At 39.9% G+C, this 22,906-nt stretch overlaps 1 protein-coding gene across 6 annotated transcripts in view; it reads right to left on the bottom strand.

Annotated features, from left to right (window-relative positions):
- Nucleotides 1-458: 458 nt before the first annotated feature.
- ITSN1 (intersectin 1) overlaps nt 459-22,906 on the bottom strand; it is a 136,610-nt gene continuing 114,162 nt past the window's right edge. For 4 of the 6 annotated variants that reach the window (XM_055702617.1, XM_055702616.1, XM_055702619.1 and 1 more), the window contains 11 exons: nt 13,232-13,353; nt 12,333-12,439; nt 10,784-10,967; nt 10,232-10,330; nt 9,222-9,389; nt 7,360-7,572; nt 6,702-6,823; nt 4,482-4,564; nt 4,299-4,382; nt 3,684-3,857; nt 459-2,721 (listed from right to left, as the gene is read on the bottom strand). In XM_055702617.1, coding sequence (XP_055558592.1) covers nt 2,573-2,721; nt 3,684-3,857; nt 4,299-4,382; nt 4,482-4,564; nt 6,702-6,823; nt 7,360-7,572; nt 9,222-9,389; nt 10,232-10,330; nt 10,784-10,967; nt 12,333-12,439; nt 13,232-13,353 — 1,505 coding nt within the window. In that variant the 3' untranslated portion in view covers nt 459-2,572. Of the gene's footprint in view, nt 2,722-3,683; nt 3,858-4,298; nt 4,383-4,481; nt 4,565-6,701; nt 6,824-7,359; nt 7,573-9,221; nt 9,390-10,231; nt 10,331-10,783; nt 10,968-11,868; nt 11,891-12,332; nt 12,440-13,231; nt 13,354-19,958; nt 22,764-22,906 lie in introns of those variants that run through there. The other 2 variants (XM_055702620.1, XM_055702621.1) reach the window with 2 other exon arrangements.

Here is a 22,906-nt window from a genome sequence, read left to right as displayed (position 1 = left end):
TAGATATCCATGAGCCAAACCCCAGCCTTTCATCCTCTTCATGTTCGCGTAACTCCTATTGACATTAACAGGAGCTTAACGCGGCTGTGCATTGAGGGTAAGCGGGAAATCAGAAGCGATGGTGATTGGGAAGGTGCTTGGGAAGGTGCTCAGTTCTGCTACAATCGTACATGCCCACGACAAGGGTCACAATCTGAGAGGAGCCCCTGCAGCTATGGGTCCCCCGCTTCCAACACCGGTTGAGTCTCAGAGGAAGATGCAGCTCCTTGAGGCTCCATTTGAAAACCTGGCCAGGATCTCTGTGTTACACCCACGGCCTTTTTTGTCCTGTTTATCTATTTAGTCGTTACCATAATTCATGCTGGTGAAATGATACCATTAAAAAGTGATGGTACTTTTTAAACACTGAAATGAATGTTCGTTGTATTTACAGCTACTGAGTAAAATTAGGACAGCGATAAAAGGTTAGACAATGACATTTAATGTTACTCCATTAATAGATTTTATCACTTTTTTTTATCCTACCACAACAATGTGTATTTTCATATACATTATATTTAATAAAATGTATTGATATGGAATTAGGAAAGCATGGGTTTAGTACTATTTACATATTTTAATTGAAACAATTTTCTTAACAACATTGAAAAATAGAAACTTAAAGTTCTCTTAATCGTGTTTTCAGCCAGTTAGTGGTAAACAAATGCATGCCTAGGAAGTTACACTCCCTCTAAAATGTGGTCAGTTGAAAGTTTCTAACTAAAGTGTGTATCTCTGTTTTGTTTCAAAAAATACATAAGTATGTCTGTCATTTCTGATACAAAATTCTACACTATCTTCAATAAATAAATAATAAAGCGATTCTGAAAAGTATGAAATGTAAACTTTGTTGTCCCTCCAACATACATTTTTTTTCCCCATTGCTTGAAACATTACAGTGGTCTTTTAGGAAATTATAATACACAGACACTTCCCAGCACAGTTTACACTTATTACCATACTGTATCTACCTATCTGTTATGAATATATCCTAATTTCCTAATGGAAATCAATAAGACTTGGAGTGCTAGAGAACACCGCCTATACAGGAAAGGTGGAAACCAGTACTGAAAGGACATGCAAGGAACACCAAAACCTAACAACAGGCTCCACAAGAACGTCCACATGCTAATGAAACAGGCTGACACCTCCCATTCGGAAATAAAATCCTTACAAAAATACCAGTGTATGCATGATAAGTCATGAACAAAATGAATCCAAGCAGAACAAAGAGGAATTTTACTCTTACGGGTCTATTCTCTCTCGAGTCCAGATTCAGCAAAGCACTTACGCATGTGCTTAGGGGGAAACGAGACGTAAGTGCACGCTTAAAGCTGGGTGCTTTCCAAACGGGGAGTTTGCTGGATGTGGGCCTATACGTGTGTATTCGTAGAGTCAAATGGATATATAAACCCTGCCGTTCCCCCAGATGACAAGGCTTTTGCTTTGGGGTTACCCACTCAGCACCATCACAAGCACTCTGTTTCTGGCCGCGTCCAGTATCGCTGCCACCAGACCTGCGATCACCCTGGCTCGCCACAAACACCTTTGCGAGTACAGGACGCCGCTGCCCTGAACTCAGTAACATGATGTCGAAGAACACAGTTAGGCACGGTACAAGTTAATAACCGGTCACCAACGATTGCTTTGCAAACTAGATTCTGCAGGGTAGGAATTAGCTTCCTCAGCTAGAGCCATGGGGTTTTCTCTTCCCTGCTGCAGGGGACCGATCATCCATCTGCAGTCACACAATCAAGCAGCAGAAGTAAAGAAGTATTGAAGTGGTATAGCACAACATACAGCAGGGCTCTATGTTTAATCCTTCACTTACTGTGCGAACATTTACTGTGCTATAGAAAACAGCAACTTCCAAAGGTACTGAGTGGGTGGACTCTTCTGAAGTGCAACGCATCTCTGTGCAGAAGGCCTGTACATAATTTGTTTTCAGGGGCAACATGAGCCATGAAGTGGTATGTTAATAGAATCTTCTCTGTTTATAGATATAGACTATTTATTTTCTAAGTCTTTTCAGTACCATCATGAAGATCTTCAAAGATCTTCTTACTGTGTAACTGCTCCTTCCATTCACATAACATTTACAAACCACTTTGCTGAGCAATAGGCACAAAATTCCTTAAGGGGGAAAACTCTGCCGAAAGCCTCCAAAACATACCAACGTTGCCTTCTTCATGTAAATTAAAGAGTAGGGTAACTGGAGCAAGCACAGCAACCTATGTGGTTTGCCAGCCTTTCAGACCGGAGCACAATAAACAACGAGGTTATTTCATAAACCCAGGAAACTAACATCAAGTTCCACATAGAGAAATCGAGGGAGATCTCCTCACTAAATTGGGATTCATTTTTCAGTGAGAATTATCAAGGCACAAAGATGCTCCTGTTTGCTTTGATAACCCTCTTACATGTGAAGGGCAAGCAGCAGTTTCATACCACACCAGTAAGGATTTTGTGACAGCTTCTGCAGGCGCCTATTGCAGTGAACTCAGACTGAAATAAAACATTTGTCCCTTTCCTTCTAAGGCTCATCGAACAATTGCAGGTCTAGTCGGACGACTATCTCTCCTGTTGGGACTTCATGCAGAAGGAGACACTTTGTAACTGGTCCCTTTGAACCCTGATCCTTCTTAATGTCTGCCACACGGATCTCTGTTCTGCCCAAAAAGTCTGAAATGCAAAAAGACAGCATGCTCAGAAATGACACAACTGTTTTACGTTGCAATAAAATGCTCATTTGCAGAAGGAACTAAGCTTCCATCTACGCACAACCAAAGGAGACAACAAGTCTTCAGTCCAACTACATTTCTGCAGCTGAAGGCAGCCAAAGGCTGCCAGTCTGCATAGAAGAGGATTTTAGCTAGACCATATGAGACAGCAGCAGCATTACAATGGTCCCATAAGCAGAAAAATCCACTATGTAATTCACAGCTGCCTTGCTTCAGTAGCTTATTTCTTTTCTGAAACGTTAGAGAAGGGGCCAAAGGCTGCTGCACAGTTCAAACCGAGTGCGAAGCCCTCTGGAGATGACAGAGCCAAGCAGTGCATCACATGAGTGACGAGGTTAACGGGCCAACTGGCGCTGGCCACATGAATGACAGTCCTATCCAAATACTTCCTGAGAGATTATGACTCCAAAATACACTCTTCAGTGCTCCATATATTTATCCCAGGTTAAGACTGGGTTAGGAATCCTGGGTTCATTTCTGCCAATGTTATTGCATGTTCTAGGAACTTGACATTTCTCTCCCTCCTGCATGAACCTATCCATTTCCAAACAGCATCCAGAGTTTTTTAAAGACTTGGCAGAACTGTGAACTACACTTTAGTTGTTGTCAAGTTGCACAAGAAGGAACCCCCACCCAACAAAAAAAAAAAAAAAAAAAAAAAGAAAAAAAAGAAAAAGAGCTTGATTCTTTTTGCAGATACTAGCATTACTCCACTAGGGCGCAAGGATGAGTAGGCTCCCGATATCCAAAGGGGTTCAATATTGGGGGTGGAACTAGATGATCTTTAAAGGTCCCTTCCAACCCAAACCATTCTCTGCTTCTATGATCGACCTCAGCAGGCGTGCATCTCTTCAAGACAGGAGATTGAAAACACCCTTGGAAGGGTGGCAGCCCCCTACGTACCATCTGGGGAGAACTGGTCCCTCTCGAACACTGTAATGCAGAGCACATCCTGCTCGAGGTCTTTGATAAAGAACTGGCAGTTGGAGTTCCACTTCGGGTTGAGGGTGTCCTGTATTGTCTTGGTAATGTGGCACTGAGAGCCCATTGTCACCTCACAGTACGGGTTACTCTTTCCTGGGAAGATGGAAACAAAGGGAAGAGAGTAATCACATTTTTAGGGGTGTGATCTTCCTCCTAAATATCCTTTTAGTCCTATAGCAAATATAATGGGGAAAAGACTGTGGCCTCACTGCCGTTATAATGAACAGGGACACAGTTCTGCAAGGTGTTGAGCACCTTCCACTCTTCATTTTGGGACTTGGTGACTTGTGATCTCTTATGCTGTGGCTTATGTGGCGGAAACTAAGTTTGCCTGAAATAAATGGGTTAATGCAGGACAACTGCATGACGGCTACTGAACTGCATGAAATCACTTCTGCATATTTTAAGTTCACTAAAACTGCTTCATTAAACAAAACCATGTTTTGGACAGAACCTCCTTCAAAGTCAGTCAGACAAATAGGAATGTCTTCTTCATAGAGCATATTATGAAAAATCCAAGGCAAAGGCACTTACCATGGGACCTGCAAGGTTTTAGTTCAATGCCTTCGACAATATTCACCATCAATCTCCCAATGCCTGTTGCTCTTTGTGAGCGAACTGTGGCGAAACAGAAGAGGAGAGAGAAAAGTCATTAACGTATTTGCCTGCCCTTGGGCTTTTCCACAGAAGATAAGACGCCCACATCCCATGCTGTACCTAAGTAGGCCTTTTCCCTCTTCTTCTTTTCAGTCTCTATGTATAGTTCTGAAGCAGCTTTGATCTTCTGAACCCAGGCAGTCCTTCAGAAGGAATGGGAAAAAAAAGTTGCAAAATACCATTTCCATTTTCCTTCCCCGGAGCACAGCAGACAAAAGTAAAGCTGTCCCTCCTTCCCAACCAAGGCTCTGGCCCCATCACAGGCTCTGCTACCCTGAAGCTGTCTGCCTGGAAGAGATCTTACTGGAATGTGTAGCACCTGCAGAAATGTAACCATCCTAAGCCAGGAGATCCCACCACACAAAGAAAGCTCAAGAGAATCACAAGCAAGGGGGACTGGATGAGAAACCAAAAGGTACAGACAACAGGCTTGCTTTCACCAATCCTTCTGCTTTATTGTAATAAACAAACTTCTTGTAGCTAGTAGATACAAGACAGCTATGTTGCAGAGCTGTCCCCTTTTCTTTACCCCTGAGGTTTCATACCAAAAATCTTTCTGAGCCTCGGGACACATGAACCACAACTCAAGGACTATATGGATGACAAAAGATCATGGCTCCCTATGAGGTCTCCTGGGAAACCATTTCATACTTCAGAGACTGAGTGGAAAGATTGACAAAGAAGTACAGAAGAAGGGGTATCAAGGGACTTCAGGGGTTTAGAAGAGTTGATGTGACATACAAGGGAGCCTGAAACCTGAGTCAAGGAAAAATGAGAGAACCTAGGAGTTGTGGATCCATTTCTGATCCAAAAATGAAGAGCTGCTGCTCTGATACTGGCTGGGATTTGGGTCTGAACACTCACATTCTGCTGCACAGAAAGCTGTTCAAGAAACTAAACACTTCAGGACAATTCTGCCTTCCAGCTCAGCCCTAAATGGCAACTTCAGAAGTATACCAAGCCTTTGATCATAAAGGTTCTTTTAAGATTAAATGGGTAAATGAATCACCCATTGATGCTAATGTTTTATTTGCTCTTATGTTGAAAACCTGAAAGTATCTCACTTAAAATGCTGCATTTATTTAGTAAGCAATTCTGGCATAAAAGAAAGTCAAAGGCATTTGACTAGAGCGGCCAAATTCAGATAACAGTTTTCACGGGTTCTCTCTGCAGTGAATGAAGAGAGACAGGCACCTCCAGAGGCCATTCAGGATGTGAAGATCTGGCTCCTTCCACTGATGGTCCAGCGTAGTGTGCCTAAGCATCTCACTGATGTTCCTCGAGCTAGGTAGGATGAAGGCAGTGCAGAGTTTAAATCTTTCTGACTGCTGCTCTGAGTGCTCTGACACAGAACGGATGATTATTGCTAGAGTCTGATTCGCACAACAGATCTTAAGGTGAAAAGGCTGTGCCAGTTTTCATCACCAAGGGTCTAACCATGATGCTCGTTCATTCTGTGGCACAGATGGACAGACAGCATCCCAAAGGACAAATGGGACCCACAAAAGTACAATCTTTTGCAAGGAAAAACTGTGTGTATAAATAATAATGAATAACACTGTCAGGCAGGCAGGGAGCAAAGATGTTTTATATATTTTTATGTATCAGAATTTTTAGGAGCCATACATTTGAAGCCGACATAATACAATGTCTATACTAAGGGAGGGGGGAGGTTTGCTGCACTTCCAACTTTCATTTTTTAACAAAAGTTACCTTTCAGGACCTTACATTTGCATACAGAAATGTTTTCAGTATAAGTCAGTGTAGTCCTCTCTCTGTAAGCTTGCCAGAGATAAAAATCACGAGCCGACATTTTGAGGTTGCTGTTCCTTTGACTGTTTCAGTCTGGACTGAACCAGATTAAAACTAACTGGGTTTAGTTTGATAGGTTTTTGCTTCAAGTTCTAATTCTGTCCTTTTCCTCAATCTAGTTCAACTTACAGCCATAAGAATGCCTGCACTGGCACAAACAGATGGTAACCGAAGAAGATAGCATTGCATCTTTTGGCTTCCTTATGCTAACATAAATGTTAGGAAATACGGCCTGTATTTCAGCCCTACTAGCTATTTCACTGTTGGTCTTACCAGAATTCAGGAAACGTCATTATTTCTCCCTCCTCTTCAAATGCTGAGTACCACCGTATTCTCAAGCAAAAGTTTATCTTACAATTCTCCAGTCTTGTAAGATAAAATGCCTGGAGACTGCTATGCATGTGTATGTACATCATATACATTTGCACCAGACTTTTCAGTACTAACACGGCCTATACAGGTACTTACCTTTCATTAATGCTTTCAGCCCGGAGCGTATAGACTCTATCAATGTGGGAGATATGGAAGATGGGCTCATCTCCAGAAGGGTCTGTGGGTAATTTTACTAGTACCTCATTTAGAAAAATGGGCTGTAAAACATTAGGCAAAGCTAGAGTTCTACTGCACAGTATCTGAACAGATGCATTCAACACAGAGCAATTTATAACAGATTTATCTTGTGCTTGCAGTATCTTTCCCCTTCTGCCTGCCTCCCACCTTTCTTCAGATATGTCATTTTCAAAAACTTTCTTCTTATCAAAGATACAGCTGCCTCCAGAGTCTGGGAACACTTCCCCTGAAGTAAACAAGCAGCCTCACGAAGCATAGCAGTCTCCCCTTTCCCACAAAGAGTAGCAAACGCTACTCTCCCCGTTACTCCCTGACACACGTGGCCTCTTGTTGAAGAGGTTGTTTTAGCAAAACTCCAAAAGCATCTTTCTTACCTCACTAAGGCAAACAACCAGCTTTCTCACAATCAGTTGCTGGAATCTCCAGCGTACGCCAAAGCTTTCAAACCTTTTCTATATCAAGGCTATTGCCCACACCCCCGGTATGGGAGCTGCTGCCCGCTATATGCACTGTTAGCGCATAACCATCTCAGCCCCCACTTAAGAGGGGTACTTACAGTTTTGTACATTTTGTATTGCAGATTAGACTTGGGGCTGAAGACCTTGTCTGTGCCAGAAGAGCCAAGAGGTTTTATGATCTGAGTCAGGAGAAGGAAATCATTGAACAGAAAGCCATACAGCTCCTTGTTACTCTTGGCTTTATAGAGTTTCCCACTGTGCAGAAACTTGCGTGGTCCCAAGCAGTTTGTAACAGAATTAAATACGAGTTGCTGCGAAAAGTAGAAGAAGAACAACAACGCACTGTATAAAGTAAAACAATCGAGGTTCCCCTGAAAGAGATCAAATACAGTTTTGAGTCCTGACATTGGTTTCAATTGGTGTCACAGGGATGATGAGCAATGTCTCTGCCTTGCGCATGATAAGCAGTGCAAGTCATAGAAAGGCCACGTGAAAATTAACTTCAAGGCAGCCTATCAGTTGCATGTGGCATTGCCTGGACAGTCGGAGAGAAGCCAAAAATTCCTTTTGAGTTTCTCTGCCATGCGCATGCATCTCTGCAAGTGGAACTGAGCTGATGCTGACTTGTCCTGGATTAGCAGTAGCTATGCGAATGGCCTCTCCAAATGCTAAGCTTTCTTAACAAGGCCTGGGTTTCTGAACTGTCTTTGAGTTTCACCCAATAAAACATACCAAAGGAATTCCAGATAGCCTGTCTTTGTGTACACAAGATACCTGGGGTTAGAGGACGGCTGCTGACCGCTGGCTGGAACTGGCAGAATTTAAGACATCTGGAGGTTATTACCAGGTGGTTAGAGGCTTGCCCTTTCCTAAAGTGTCATTGTCAGGTTTATTTTTGCTAGGTGATGGTACAGTTCTCACCACCCTAGTTGGCTGGGCAGCTAGATCTGGGGTGGCTCCCTTCACAGATTAGAAACATCTCAAAACAGAAAACCAGGGGAAAACTGGATTGCCCCTTGCCCAGGACTCAAGGCTGCTGCTACTGGCATTACTGAAGCAGCCAGTTGGTCTTCCAGGTAATATTTTTGGTGTTCTAGGGCCAGACATCATGTACAAAAGATAAAAGAGGCCATCTTCCTTCAGGCAGTAGTTGTAAGACAGCTGAATGTGTCTTTGACCCTTCTGACATTGTCATACATGTCTTTATTCTGAAACAGATTTCGTAAGATGAAATGCAATTTTTTCCAGTTTATAAACCAACCAGTAATTATTATTTTTTATCTTCTAGAACTGAAAATTCAGTGCATACTTTGAAAATTAAGCTGTGATCTGTCTGCCTCTATTATCTTCACCAGTAATAGGGAGGCCATCAAAATACCCTCCATTCTTTTGCAAGATACTCTGACACAATATTTTCATTATAGCTTCTGTAGAGAAACTCAGCACGTTACTTTAAAAAGCAGTATGTAATGGGAGGCAGTAGTTCTCTCTGTAAAGTCTTGAGAGAGACTTGATCAGTATTCTTGAATTTTCAAAATGTCTACAAAGTTTTATCACAAAAAATATTTTCTGTTACGAGTTTTAAAGCACTCCAGTCCAGAATGGTCAGGTATAGCTTCAGGATGGCATACAGCAGTCCAATAACCACTGTATTATAAAGAGCTGTGAAACTGGAAAATAGTGGTTGAAAATTGCGGCATTGAACCTGGTACTAGCCCAGAGCCAGGCAACAAAAGCAGCATTTACCATATTGAAGGCCGTAACACGATCAGCAAAAAGGATCACGTGCAGGAGTGAAAGGGAGCCAAACAAAGATGAAAACAAAGGATTGGAGATTGTATGACTTGATTAATTACACTGTTTGTCCCCTGATGCAGTGCTGCAAGTGAGCCATGGTATCTTCCCAACTGGTGGAGAAGTGTGCCTGTATTTACATTACTCTAGACAGCACTTTGTTTACCTCTGACAGGCCTTCACACTGAACGTGAGCCTGGATCCACTCCAGCCTATCTGAGTTTTCCTTCTCCCGCACACCTTCGTTTACTTGAGAACATAATTCTTCTGCTTTCTCAAGAGCATGCTTCAAGTGACTGTGGTCAGGGTGGTTTTCAGGAGTGTTTTCTATAATCTATAGATAAATAAAATACATTAGCCTTTTCCGTTATCTGCAGTTAAAATGTATTCATATTGTCAGCTCTATAATTTTTATTTTTTCATTTTCATCAGAGCCAGAATGTTCCACATTCCTTTTCCTCTTTGACAAACATGAAAAATAGGAGACAATCTCACAGTCTGTTTGCGAACAGCTGAAATGAACGCCTGCCTGCAGAGCCTTTGCATCAGTACACTGCTCACTCTTCTGACATAAGTACACAAATTCCAGCCATACACAGAAATATAGCAATGACTGTTCTAAGGAATCTCTTAAATGTCAACATCCAATTTATAATTATTTCCTGCAAAAGTCTTGGGCCAAGTTCAATAGCATTATTCAGGATGGTAAGTGTTAGGCAACAAATGAAAGTTAGGAAAGGGTTGTAAGTTATCCAGTGATGTAAGCTGCACAGTAAGGTAACTTGCAACAATCTGGCATTCAGGCTTGCACACTGAATGTCATTTACCAGACTACAGGGAGGGAATGATACTGTGGAAAAAGGCAAAGATGAGCTTAAGATTGACCTGTTACTCCTGTTACCTGAATTTCAAAGTTTTCATTCAGAATTTACTGCCTTCTGGTTCTCTGTGCACAAGTTTCACCTCTGTTTCTAATGGAAATATTGAGTCATTTTGCTGAAGCCAAATGAGTTACTGCATCTTCTCTAGTGTGGTCAAACATAAAAGGCTTTCCCATGTTCCCTGGCACATCAGATATCTAACAGTGACAAAGCTTGGCACAAATAGGAAAACTACCCTCTAATCAAGCTATAAGCAAAGCAGCATCAAAAACATCATCTTTGCAAAAGAACGTACATTTTTAATTATTAGTGGGTATCTTGTTACCCGTTGCATAGGCTTTAGTAGAAAACTTGATAGTGGCATTCCTTTACAGCGAGGATCCATTGCTAACCTCTGAAACATTAGAGAGGTAAAATGTTGTTAGTCAGTTTGTTTAAAACCCTGGAAAATGAGCCCCTCCAAGAAAGGAAAAAGGTAAGGCAATAAATGAACACCATGCCTCAGCTAAATCTGTTCTTAGATCACAGTCAGTGCAGTAGAATTTCTAGTATTTTTTTACAACGTATTCTTCACCTGCCTTGCCTGTACCAGAGAAGGGCCTCTTCTTACTGTCCCAGCACTTTACAGCAAAACCATGATTAAACAAACTATTTTAGAGCTCCAGAGCTCTTTGAAAACATGTACTCCTTCAATGAAAAAAACGTACTCCTTGAGTGAGTGCTTAAGTCTGAAGACTCTTCATTCTAGCCTAACATTGAGCACTATTTGAGACTGTGTTCTGCAAATTAGCAAAATGATGAGCTAAATTTAGCGTACAAAATTAACGGTGATTGCTTCTTCTCTTACTTTAACAAACTCCTTGAACTCAGGGACTTCATCTGTCTTCTGCTGGATGAGCGCTGCCCCATTGAGCTGGCAGCTACAGAACCGAATGTAAGGCTGCATGTGTGGCAGCTGAGCTGTCAGTATGTCACCAATCATTTTCACTGGCATCTTCTCTCCAGACATCTTCTTACGCACACGCAAAGCCCTAAACACGAAAAGGTCATGTGTGTTGTATAAGTAGACCACTAAAGAATGATTCCTCATTTCTGAAATAAATGGCAAGATCCTTATTTATTATTGAAACAAATAGACCCCTGAATAACAAGTAGATCAGCCACAAGATTTATTGCATATTGTAAGAATTCAATAATCAAGATTGCAACCTCAGCCAACATTTTTTCCTTCTTGTGGTAACCAAACTTTTATCTGACATCACTTAATGCAGTGCCAGATCAGATACAATATAAAAAAGAATATAATTTCCTTTCCTATTAGTTTAGAAAAAGACTAACTAATGTGCTAGTGAATGAGAGATAAAAACCTTCTCACTACTTTAAGCTCAAAGCAACTTCTACTTTTAGCCTGGTTTCCTAAGGAAAGGGGGTTTATTGACATTGAGCTGCCTTGGATATCTGTCCCATCACTGCCACTGTTTTCAACTTGTGGGCGGGCCCTTTTCAAATACATGTTACAAAAAAGAAGATACCTCAAAGTTGTAAAATTCCTGTAAGTTCAACAAAAGTCAGCAGAAGGGAAGAAAGGAACTTTGTTAGTCCTCTTGGTTATGATGATGCAGGTTTAACTCAATCCTGGCTCTGGCAATGACCAGATGAGCAACCTGTGTGCATGTGCCTCCTCTGAATCAGCCACAGCGTTTACTATGTCTTGCCAAAGCAATAGGGACGGGTGAGAAGGATGCAAGTAGGAACTGGATCCATCAGAGGCCACAGAAAATTAAGGGAGAAATAAGGGTACTTGCACTGCATGGAGTTTCATGGTAGACAGTTGGGGTTGCAGTAGCTGGAGACTTTGAAAGGAAGGGTGCACGGTACACTAGGCACAAATCCATAGGAAACCAGGCTTTGTGGGCGTCACTTCTCACAAAACAGCTCATTCAGGTGCTATAAGCTTACAATAATTAAAGGAATGCATTAGCTAACTCAGGATAAGGGAGGCAGAGGTTATTGTCCCTTGTTCTGCATTCAGGGGTAACAGGACTGGAACTAGGTATGAGCTGTGACAGAGGAAGTAAAAGCCTACAACAGGACTGTGGGTAGCCTTGGCAGGCACTATGCTGCAGGAGAAGTTGATCTTGCCTTCTCAAGCACATGTATGCTCAGAGCAAAGTAAATGCAAATAGTTACTCAGCAAAAAACTGCTGGATTTTTCTCAACAACAACAAGTCATAGGAAACGTTGTTAATACTTTGCTTTTTCCAACACGGAAAAATGCATGGTCCTTTTGGTTACTATTTGCATAAGTGGCAAATATTTTCATGCAGCTAAAAGTAGAAGCAGGGGGAGAGGCCCATGATTTTGTTATTGCTAAGTATGGGGAAAAAACCACTTACTTCAGTAGTTTTATATTGCACATAATCAGCTCCTTCCAATTAACAAAAATCATAGCAACTTCTTTTTCTGTTAGCAGCTCAGATTCCATTAGTGGTTTCTGGAAGATCTAGAGATTCAGAAAATTAAGCAAATTAGAAAGTATATAGTAGTATAATCAAAGTGACTAAGACTGATGATGCTCATTTCCTTAGCCTGAAGGTGAGAAAATTTTACATCAGTGTAGCACCTGACACTCAGTGGAAGAGACTTCAGACATGCACTGTGCCCTAGGGATCCATGGTGTTCCCTAACAATATGTGAGCAGTGCATGGCTTTAAGAGAACAATTTCAATTTGTGTTGGTTTTGACCTGGATAATCTGTTTGAAACTTCGGAATTTTAGTCTGGTCTGAGGTCTCCTGCAAAATATCCCACGATTGCTGTGATAATACTACTGAAAATACATTTTACTTTGGACTCTTATGGAAGTTCTCATTTATCTCACAGTGTCTCAGGTTTGCATATCTTGACCTCTTTTTTTTTTTTAAAAAAAAAAAAAGGCTTTCCTTCTCTGTCAAAAGAATTGTCTAAGTCAGTTGCCTGTGCTAATTCCCTTTCTTCCACATAAGAGATGCACCTTTTAACATTTAAAGAAAATCACAGTGATAACCGAGTGCCACCATGAATGTGGAAAATGTGCATCAAGCTTCAAGAACTTCTACATGAGAAATAAACGTTCAAAATCAGGAGTAAAAAGGGTTTAGTAGAATGATACTTTAGACAGTGCTTTGGTGCCAGTAACACAAGGGCTTAACATTAATTTCATGCACACCCATACACACATGCATATGTGTCTACATACATATATGTATAAAGATGAGTGATTAAAACCTGCTACTTAAGCTGCTGTGCTGTCTTACCTCTGTGACCAACTGCAGATCATTTACATAGTTTTCTTCTGTGACAATTAGCTCGTGGATGTATCCCTGCCTTTTTCTTTCAGTAGGCGTCAACATATCCAGAAGATGCAAGTCTGCGCACCCTGGAAAACACAAAAGGATCCTAGATTTTAGTTACGGTCATTCGCAAATTGATTCAGATCTGTAGCAGTTCAAGTAACACTTAATGACCTGTAACTACTGCCTGTTCAGCTCACTTAATCATTATCCACACGTAATGGCACAACACTAACAACACTTCATCCCTCAGTGACTCAAAACATTTTATTTAACAGCTTGCCTTTTTTTTTTTTTTTTTTTTTTTTTTTTTTAATTGGTAACTCAAGCCCATCTTGAAATGCTATCTTCTCTCTGGCAGCAAAGCTTAAAAATCCCTCTCACCACCACTTGCCCATTTCCAACCTCACTCTGAGGTTCACTGTCCCCTTCAGTTGTGTCATTCAACTGGAGCCATGCTGTAAAACAAAACCTCAAATGGATGGCTACTAATAAAAAAAAAGGCAAAGACTTCATCTGGTATTACTGCCAATGAAAATGTAGAGATACCCTAAAATGGAACAGAATTAGGGCAAGAGCACTATAGTGACCTTAATGGTCTGATGGGCACTTTAGAATTCTATATAAGCCCTCAACTTATTGATACTCTAAATTCAAGGTTCACCTTTATCCTTCTAGTCAAAGTAGGCATCCTGACCAAGAAGGTACTGCAGAGCTTATTTACTTCTTCACACTTCAATTAAACATTGCTTCTAAGTGTTTGAAGGACTTGAGCCAGAACACATGAAGGTCAGTGGAGATCACTCCACATATTTCAGTAATTTACAGGCCAAACCAAAGGGCTGATTGTTGTTATCATTTATGTTTAAAAGCATGGGGTAAGTGTGTAACTAAGAACTCATCTTCCATCAGTTTCATCCTTTAATTTTTGCAAACCACCTCCCTTGTGTTCATCCTGTGTAGACGCTAGAATTTTTGTATAAATTCTAGAATCTCAAATTTTATTTCCTATTCTGAATTAGACATTACATATAATTAGAATTTTTTCTGTAAGCCAGTATTTTTCAGTTGAGCTTAATTAAATGCTCAAAGTAAACCACTAGTGGTCCTAATCCCATCACAACCTGCACAACTCTTCCAGTTCTGTGCATATAAAGTTAATACTTGTATAGTATTTACTGCATTTTTAGCTTCCTGAACATAACCGAGGAGCTGATTCTGTACTATGCTGCTAGCAAGGTCCCCATGTATCACAAGTAAGTTTATCGCGGACTACCTTCAACTGTTGTTTTAACTGATCTGTGCTCCTGAAAAGGTAGTGATAGATTTGACTTAAAAATAATAATAATAAAAAAAAAAACCAACCAAAACCAAGAAGAAAAGTAGATACAGTCAAGCTAGTTTCCTCTATGATTAAGAAGCCGATAACAGAACAGATTGGAAGCAGAAGCATGTTGTTCCACTGAGATACAGTACACTGCAGGCCTTTAGAAGATGCAACTGAAACTTTGCTTGAAATATAGGTTTTGAAAATTATCAATTTTATGACAAAATAATCAAAGCATTAGGCACATTTCAAAAGCCAAAACTTTCATTTGTTTAATAAATGGCTGCTTTCAGAGCATTTTCTTAGTTATCATGTAAATCAGAGGTCAAATAAACAGAACAAGTTCTCCCCACGCACTGTCAGCTTCATCAAAGGCAAACGAAGTGCTTAATTATTTTTCTCTAGAGGCTGGGGAAGTTTACTGTTCAAAGATGCTGATGACCTTGGTTTGAAGTGTGGTTTCCAACCACCAACCTTTCAGAGGAAGCATTTAACATTTTTAATCATAATATATTTTAGAGGTTAGCTTGACATCCAGCCAACTGGGCTGTAAATGGGTTACTCTGAATTTCAACAAATGGTCTACTTTTGAACATGAAATATTTGGGAAAATAGCCTGCTTCAATCTGAGCAGAACATGCAGGAGACACTTTTCTGAGAAAGGATTTTCTTCATGAGGTGCACAAGCACAAAGATTTTTCTCATCTTTGTATTAAAAACACCAAAGAAGAACTGAGTCCCCTTCCAAGTGGAAATGTCAGGCCACAGGGCTCTGGCTAGTTTTTCATGGATGCCAAAGTACTTTGATGAACATCTAAATTCCACTTGCAGCTGTAATAATATCATTCATTAATTCAATTTACTAAGAGGCTCCTGCTAGGGGCTAGAAAACACCCTTGATACAAGACATTTCCACTGACAGATGGGAAAGCTCTGCTGTGGTTAAGTACGGGGCTCTGACCTCAGCGTGGAATTGGTTAACGTTCCTAACCTAAAGCACAGATAGCTCCTCATGCATACAGCCACCCAGGTACTTAAAATGAGACACTGGCATTTGTCTTTTCAGCTATTGAGTGCCCTATTCTTTCCGATTTTCTCTCCTGCTCTGAAAAGCAGTGCTGGATCCCACCTGGAAGGTGCCGAATTTGAATCCTTAGCTATGATCTAGTAAACTCAGAAAAGAATGGGGAAATTACAATAGCTAACGTGAAATATTCACAGCACTGTGAATAAATGGATTTCTGCCTTTTAACTGGATAACCAGTACGACCCCAAGCAAAGGCATTTGCCCACAACTCACCAGACTCGTTACTCTGTCTGGACTTACAGAACCAACATACAAATGCTGTAACTATAAATCCGTGCTTTGGCCTCCTATCACCATAGGACTGTCCTGGTTTCTGCAGAACTAAGGGATTCTAAAAATGTAAAAAAATTATTTCAAATATCATTCTAAGTAGTAAACATGTTTCTTTTCCTTTCAATGTCAGCCCTGAAACTAAGCTTGAAAGCAATGCACAAGAGATGCTGCTTTTTCAGAAGGATGGTTCTGCTGTGGAACTCACTGATCTACATATATGGGCACAATTTCTGATTTCTTCTAATTCAGGGAGATTTTCTAAACAACTCCAGATTTCTCTGTAAACCTCACACTGGTCTAGTCCGTAATGACAAGATCACAGTAGAGAGGAATCTGTTCTATTGTAGGGAACCAGAAGCAGTAAAAAACTGTGTCACAGTTTCCCTCCAAATCCTTAAGCAGAAGGGAATAGCACACCATGATTGCATTCCTTTACTCAGACAAACTAACGTTTCACCATTCAGCCTTCTTATCAACTAGCTTCAGATGCAACCAATTTCCCATAAATATCTTGTGGGACGGGCCCTCCACTGAGAGACTCTCAAGCTTTAGCTGAGTACAGCAGAGTCTGGTACCAAACAGATCTCTCCATCTCAAGCTTCTGTGATGCAAAATCCCGTTTCACACCTATTTTCAATGACTTCAGCATGTTTAGAATTTCTCAGATGGACTAGTATGTCCGTTTATTGTTAGAGCAAAGTATTTCCCTCTGAGATGGATGGAAATAGGATCTAGAAACAAGTCTGGAAAGTCCCACTTACAAAATATTATGATTACTTTGTTTTTGCCAAGACCAGTCACCACTAACACATGTGCCACCTTCTCCTGTTCACATCACTCAGCTATCATCAGGTGGTTGCCACTGCTAATCCACACAGGAGGCCAAGCATCTTTCATAACAATTTCGATTTTCCCTTTTTTTTTTTTTAATTCTAGAACATGCCTGAGTGTAGTCCTCAACACATAGACTTGTGATACATTACCACGATCTTGATTTTGCAGTAGCAAAATTTTCTGCAGTATTTTAGATTAACACCTTATTTTCTACGGAAAAAAGAAAAGTTTTAGTATTCAATCAAAGGAAGGAGGGGAAGGCAACAGGCGAGACAGTTGGGAAGGAAACCTACTAAATCTGGAAAAAACAGAACATGTCTACCACTCCCTTTTCAGAATCTGTCTAGAGAGAATAAAATCCTACACATGTGAGGGCATGGATGCATCTAAAAATATAAATCGGCAGAGTTAACCAACTCCTGGACTGGTTTATACCACATCACGTAATTTAAATCTCACCTCTGATTTATGAACCAGGACCTATCTTGAGCCCCTGACCACTTACTGTACAGTAACAGCAAACCAGTCAAGAGCATCAGCCACAGATCCAAGCAGAAAGAACCGCACAGTCCAATTTTACATTGTCTTCCCCAAAAATAAAGATGCTGAACAGGTACTTCACTTGGAATCAGGAATGTGGTGACCAAAAGTCCAAACTTTTTAACAAACAACATTTTATTACTTTTTCACTTTATCGGGCAGACCTCCCAATGTCGTCTTTCCTGGCTTCAGGTTACACACACACACAAAAACAAAAAAAGAAAGAAAGAAAAAAAGAAAAAGAAAAAAGAAAGCAAAGGAATCAAACGAGATTGATTGTAGCACTCATCCGGATCCAGATTTACCCCAACATACAAAACAATTCAGCAGAGAAAACTGCTCTTAGCAGAGATGAGTACAATAGAAAAAATACGAATCCCATTTCAGCCACCTTGACCAGGGCACAGAAAACCTTTATCTGCGACACCAGTTTGAGCCCAGTTCAGGCTAGCGTCTGCCAGCACTGGCACCAGTTCACACCTGTCCACTGGTGGGTGTTCAGCTGAGGCAGCAGTGTCAGAGCAGCACTCTGTGGGTGAAAGCTGGTACCGGCACAGATCAAACATAGAAGTCGGGAACCAAACGGCGTGTAGGCACAGAGCTTCCTTCTTGTTGCTAGGGCCAGCTGCTGCCGAGGGGTCAGGCTCAAAAAGGTAGGGAGGGGACGAAGAAACAAATTAGAAACTTGTGCTAGAAAATGGAGCCAAGGACCTCCACAAGGCCACAGGGAATCCTACACCTTCTAAAAGCCCTACACCCACTTGCTGTAGGACAGCTACCTTGGGTATAAACATCTTTCTACCTTTAGACACCAACAGCTACCTTCTCTATGAGATGCTTAATTAAAACTATTCCACAAGATTAAATTTGTTCTAAAAAATCTGACTTACTCTGTGTTGCTCCACAAGACTAGTAAGTTACAGAAGAAGAGTTACAGGTTTGATCTGGCTCTATGCAGACATTGTAATCTGAATTTTTGTGCTGAGGAGGAGCACTACACCAGGCTACTTCTTGCGTTTTAGAGCTTTTTTAATGATGTTTCCAAATTAAGGTTTATGGAAAGGGGAGGGGAACAAAACAGCTATGAAACTTGCTGTAACAAGTTTCTGTTGCGTGTATCGGAAGTAGGTTTACGCACACTGTTAGCATTACTAGGTTACACCAGATAGTTCAGATAACTCTCACAATTTCTCCTCACATGAACAGTAACTCAAAATGAATCCTTATTCATGGTAAAGTACCCCTTTGCAAGCTATCAAACAAGTATAAAAGCCCATAAAGTCTACATGTGGGAAATGAAGTCTTTGTGAAAATAATTTACATTTTTAACTGCATCCAGGTCAACCTTCTGAAAACATTCTCTAAGGGTTTGGAAGCATAAGGTCACCTCAGCGCTCTCTGTTTGGCTAAACAGCAGCCAACTACCCAGTTGTCTGTGTACATGTACTTATCTTGCAATTCAACTGATTAAGTAGTACTTGAGATATATTGTCCCTGGATTTATTGAAGTTGTCTAAAAAAAAGTTTTAAATAAACCAAATATTGTAATCAGAAGAGGACTGCATAGAAGGAGCTATTTAACAAGAAATTAAATAGCTGGAGTCAATAATCATGAAGAACTAAAAAGAACTGCTTTAAAACCAGAGAACAAACCCAGAACATGCAGTTACTTTGCTGTCTTGAGGGAAGGTTATGGTAATAGGCCATTTTAAAATGTGTTCAGTGAGCTCACAGGGACTGAAGATCCGAAAGAGTTGAGATTTAAATAAAACTGACTCTGAATATAAAGCAAAGTGTTCTTGATAAACCTGCATTTCAGACTCTTAAGTTGTCTTGGACAGATTTAAAGTATTTGAATTGATATTAACAAATTCCCTGAAAGAACATTCATGGAAATTCTTCCTTGGCAGCTGAATACACAGGGAATTCTTCTCAAGGTAAACAGAAAAACTGTGAACAAAAGGTCCCACTACCACTTGGAGCGGCAGTCTCTAAATCCCGTCTCCTCTACATCCCTTAAGTGAGACCTCCTGTGCAAAGGAAAAAGGTACTTGGCACACGAAAGTTAACGTCAACAGAACGCATTCAGTTGACTAGGCAGCAGTGAGACTATTTTTTCCTTAATATTAACTTAAGAGACAAATAAAATCAAAAGTCATCTAATGGTTTCTTATTTTTGTCTACGCAAGTCTTGTTTCAGCCTTGACTGGCATTACTGTTGGCTTTGCAGCCACAAATTCAAGGCCCAAAGAAACAAGCGTGCGGGCACATTTCCATCGCAGGAGGCAGGCGTACTCTCGGGAACAGGTTTGCTTGCTGCAGTCTGGATCTGTGGCTGTGGGAGGGGGACCCTGTGCTTTAGGAGGTTAAAGATCTTTTCAGATGAACCAGGCAGAAGGAGAGAGGGTCAAAACTGGATTGAGACACAACCCTGAAAAACTATTCTTTTTGATGAAAATCATCAATTTTCTTTAATAAAGAACTGCTTTCATGCTCACTTTCTCATAAACATATATATAAAAATATAACAAAAGTGCAGACAGGTAAAAAAGAGTAAGTGCAATTATCTTGTTCCCTGCTGCTCAAGAAATCACTTATTATGAGGAAGATTAAACACTACCATGCCAAGCTATAGCAGTACACTTAAAAACTTTAATAATTGAGTAAATAAACATTATAGGTATTTCAACAATGTCCGTCGATATAAGCCACAACGGTTTGAATATCTTTGTCTAGGACATCTTAAATGTGTTTTTCGTGAGTTAACTATTCTCAATAATTGATTGATAAAGCCGTTGCTCTGTTGAGCAGTACACAGTACTCCTCTGCCTGAGGAGTCCTGGCACAACACACACCACTGCGTGCGTGCGTGCATCTACAGGAGGGACAACTTCAGGCTGTCGTTTTCACTTCGGTGGAAAATTGATCCCAGGAACTTTTAGGGCACTGTGACTCTGAAAATCCTTGATGAGACATCACTCTCAGCATTTTTAAAGAAGCATGTTCAAAAACATGTAGCCTGCAGATTATTATAATTAACAGCTTTATTTTTCTTCTCACTTGAAGTAAGGGGGGGGGGTGGGAAGGAGCATCTGAATCCCTATACCCAAAGTATTGCCAATATTTCAATATATAGAGAAAGTATGTTTCTGGCCTTAAGTCACAAAAAACAATGCCCCTCAGGACAAAGGCTTTTAGTCAAATTATAAATCTTTCAACACAACAGCTCATTAAGGGAAAATAGAGATATCCTTTCATTAAAATAACATTTTAATGCACAAAATATTGGAATAGTGGAGTAAAATCTGGCTACATCACCCTCAGTAAGCAAAACAATGGGCACTGAAAATTACAAGTATTACGTTCTGTTCATTTCCTGTCATACTAGGCAGCATATTTTTCAGCAAGTGGTGATGATGGAGAAGAATTTTTTTTTTAATGACAGAGCAGTAAAGGAAAAAATTGTGGATGTTAAATACTATCCTAAAAAGAAAGAAAATCTGTGCAATTGTGCATGTTTTAAGACTAGAGCTTCTGGCATAAAACACAGAGCCTCTGTCAATGTAAACCCATGGTAAAACAACAATGAATACTTAATTCATCTACCAGTATAGTGTCAAAAAATATCAACTGCTTTGTAACACGTAGAAACCACTGAATAAAGCAAGAAAGGTGCAAAAAGTTTCAGATAGTCATGATCAATCTGAGTTATTATATTGAAATAATATTCAAAGAAACAAGACAAGTGTCATTCTGTAATTAAACAGGCGGGCTTCAGGCTATTCTGGTGGCATATTCATTACATGCACTATTGCCACTTGCTGAATTCTGTGTGTACACAGCAACAAGACAACAAACACATTTTAGTCTATCTTTTATATGAAGAATTTAATTATCTATACATGTAACTAATTTTAAAGGCTGTATTACAGTTGTTAAAGCTGCAGTTTTTTATATATTTATATAATTTACATTCATATTGATGAAATACTGAAGTGCAATTGAATAAGGAGCTTCACTTGTTCTTTGCACTGCACGACGGGTCAGAAGGTGGGAGATGGGGTAGGGTTAAAACGCTACAACACTGCCAGCATGAAATTTAGAAATAAATGAAATACATAAACCAGAACATAACTAAATGGTAAAGTAATTAGTAGAATGGCTATATTGTGCTTGAGGCATTGGGAAGGGAGGGTTTCTGCACTGACAGCACCAGGCATTTCATCAAAGGCTCGTAACTAATGCTGGAAAGACAAACATGGCTTAGCTACAGCACATCTACTACATAAATTTGACTGTAAGCTCCATTTAATATTAATCTGTATAAATTCCACAGTCTAGTTTAAAAAAATGTAAACATTGGAAATTAATTGCAGGGAGATATTTCTATACATTCTTTCTTGTCAGGAAAATTACTTGTTCAAAATGTGTTGTTCCATAGTCATAAGAAAGTAAAAATGAGAAATCAAACTTCATGTAACCAAGATGAAAATAAAGAAGTTAATTCTCAAATCCCACATGAACGTAGCATTCTATTGAGTTCTGATAAGAAAATGCAAAAAAATATAATATCTGAGACAAACACAAACCAGGGTGTTTTCTAACTGTATGCAGCTACAAGTAATGTGCAAAATAAAATTAACATAACTCGGATAACAACATTATGCAAGGTTAATATCTCTTGCATTGGAAGGAAGTTACTTTCTTCTCTCCACAATGTATTACACACTCAACAAGGAACACCTGATACATACAGTACAATAACTACAACAAAATACCTTATCTGTAATTGGGCACATTTAAAGTTCCTTAAATTGATTTAACTCCTTCTGCTCTTTTGTAATTTAAAAAAAAGAAAAAAATAAAAAAAGAAGACATATTGACAACACTGGACAAGTGAACAATAAAAAAGAAAGATACATAAAGTCTCAAATTTATGGACATTTGGAACAATTTTAATAGCACATGCAGCATTCCTTGATAGTGGGTCTTTTTGCACAAACAAAATTGCAATGAAGAAATTTCATTTATACTTTTCCTTTAAAAGGCTAAAATATATATTTAAAAATAATTTCAAAACTACTGAAAGCACCTGTGCAAAGGTGGAAAAATTAGTTTGGTAACTCTGAAAGCCACAAAAGGACCCACTATCCTCTGATTTTTTTGTGTGTTTTTTTGTTGTTTGTTTGTTTCATTTTAATTTTGTGTCTATATCTGTAGGTAATTAACTCAAACATTGCGATTACATGCAACTAATGTAAAATGAGGTAAACTGCTCTGCAGTGTGTTCTTCTACTCAGAAGGCAGTAGATGATCATGCTGGAAGCCACATGATCAAGGCTGCATCTCCCATCATCCCTCTGGGCAGTGATATGGGATAGTGGGTCTCTTTGAGGACTTTCAAGCCTGAGTGGGGGATGGACAACATATGATTCCTAGAAAAAGGAGGAAAACAACACATAAGCAAAACAAAACAATGAGCAAATTCAAGCTAGGAAAATGAGTCAGGCATGTAAACGGCATGGTGCAAAAATGATAAAGGGTAACATGCTACAAAAAGGGGATGGGAACTAAAAAT

The sequence above is a fragment of the Falco cherrug genome, chromosome 2, assembly GCF_023634085.1.
Source record: "Falco cherrug isolate bFalChe1 chromosome 2, bFalChe1.pri, whole genome shotgun sequence".
Lineage (NCBI taxonomy): Eukaryota > Metazoa > Chordata > Aves > Falconiformes > Falconidae > Falco > Falco cherrug.
Note: the sequence above shows the minus strand (reverse complement) of the source record. Positions and strands in the feature narration are given on the sequence as shown.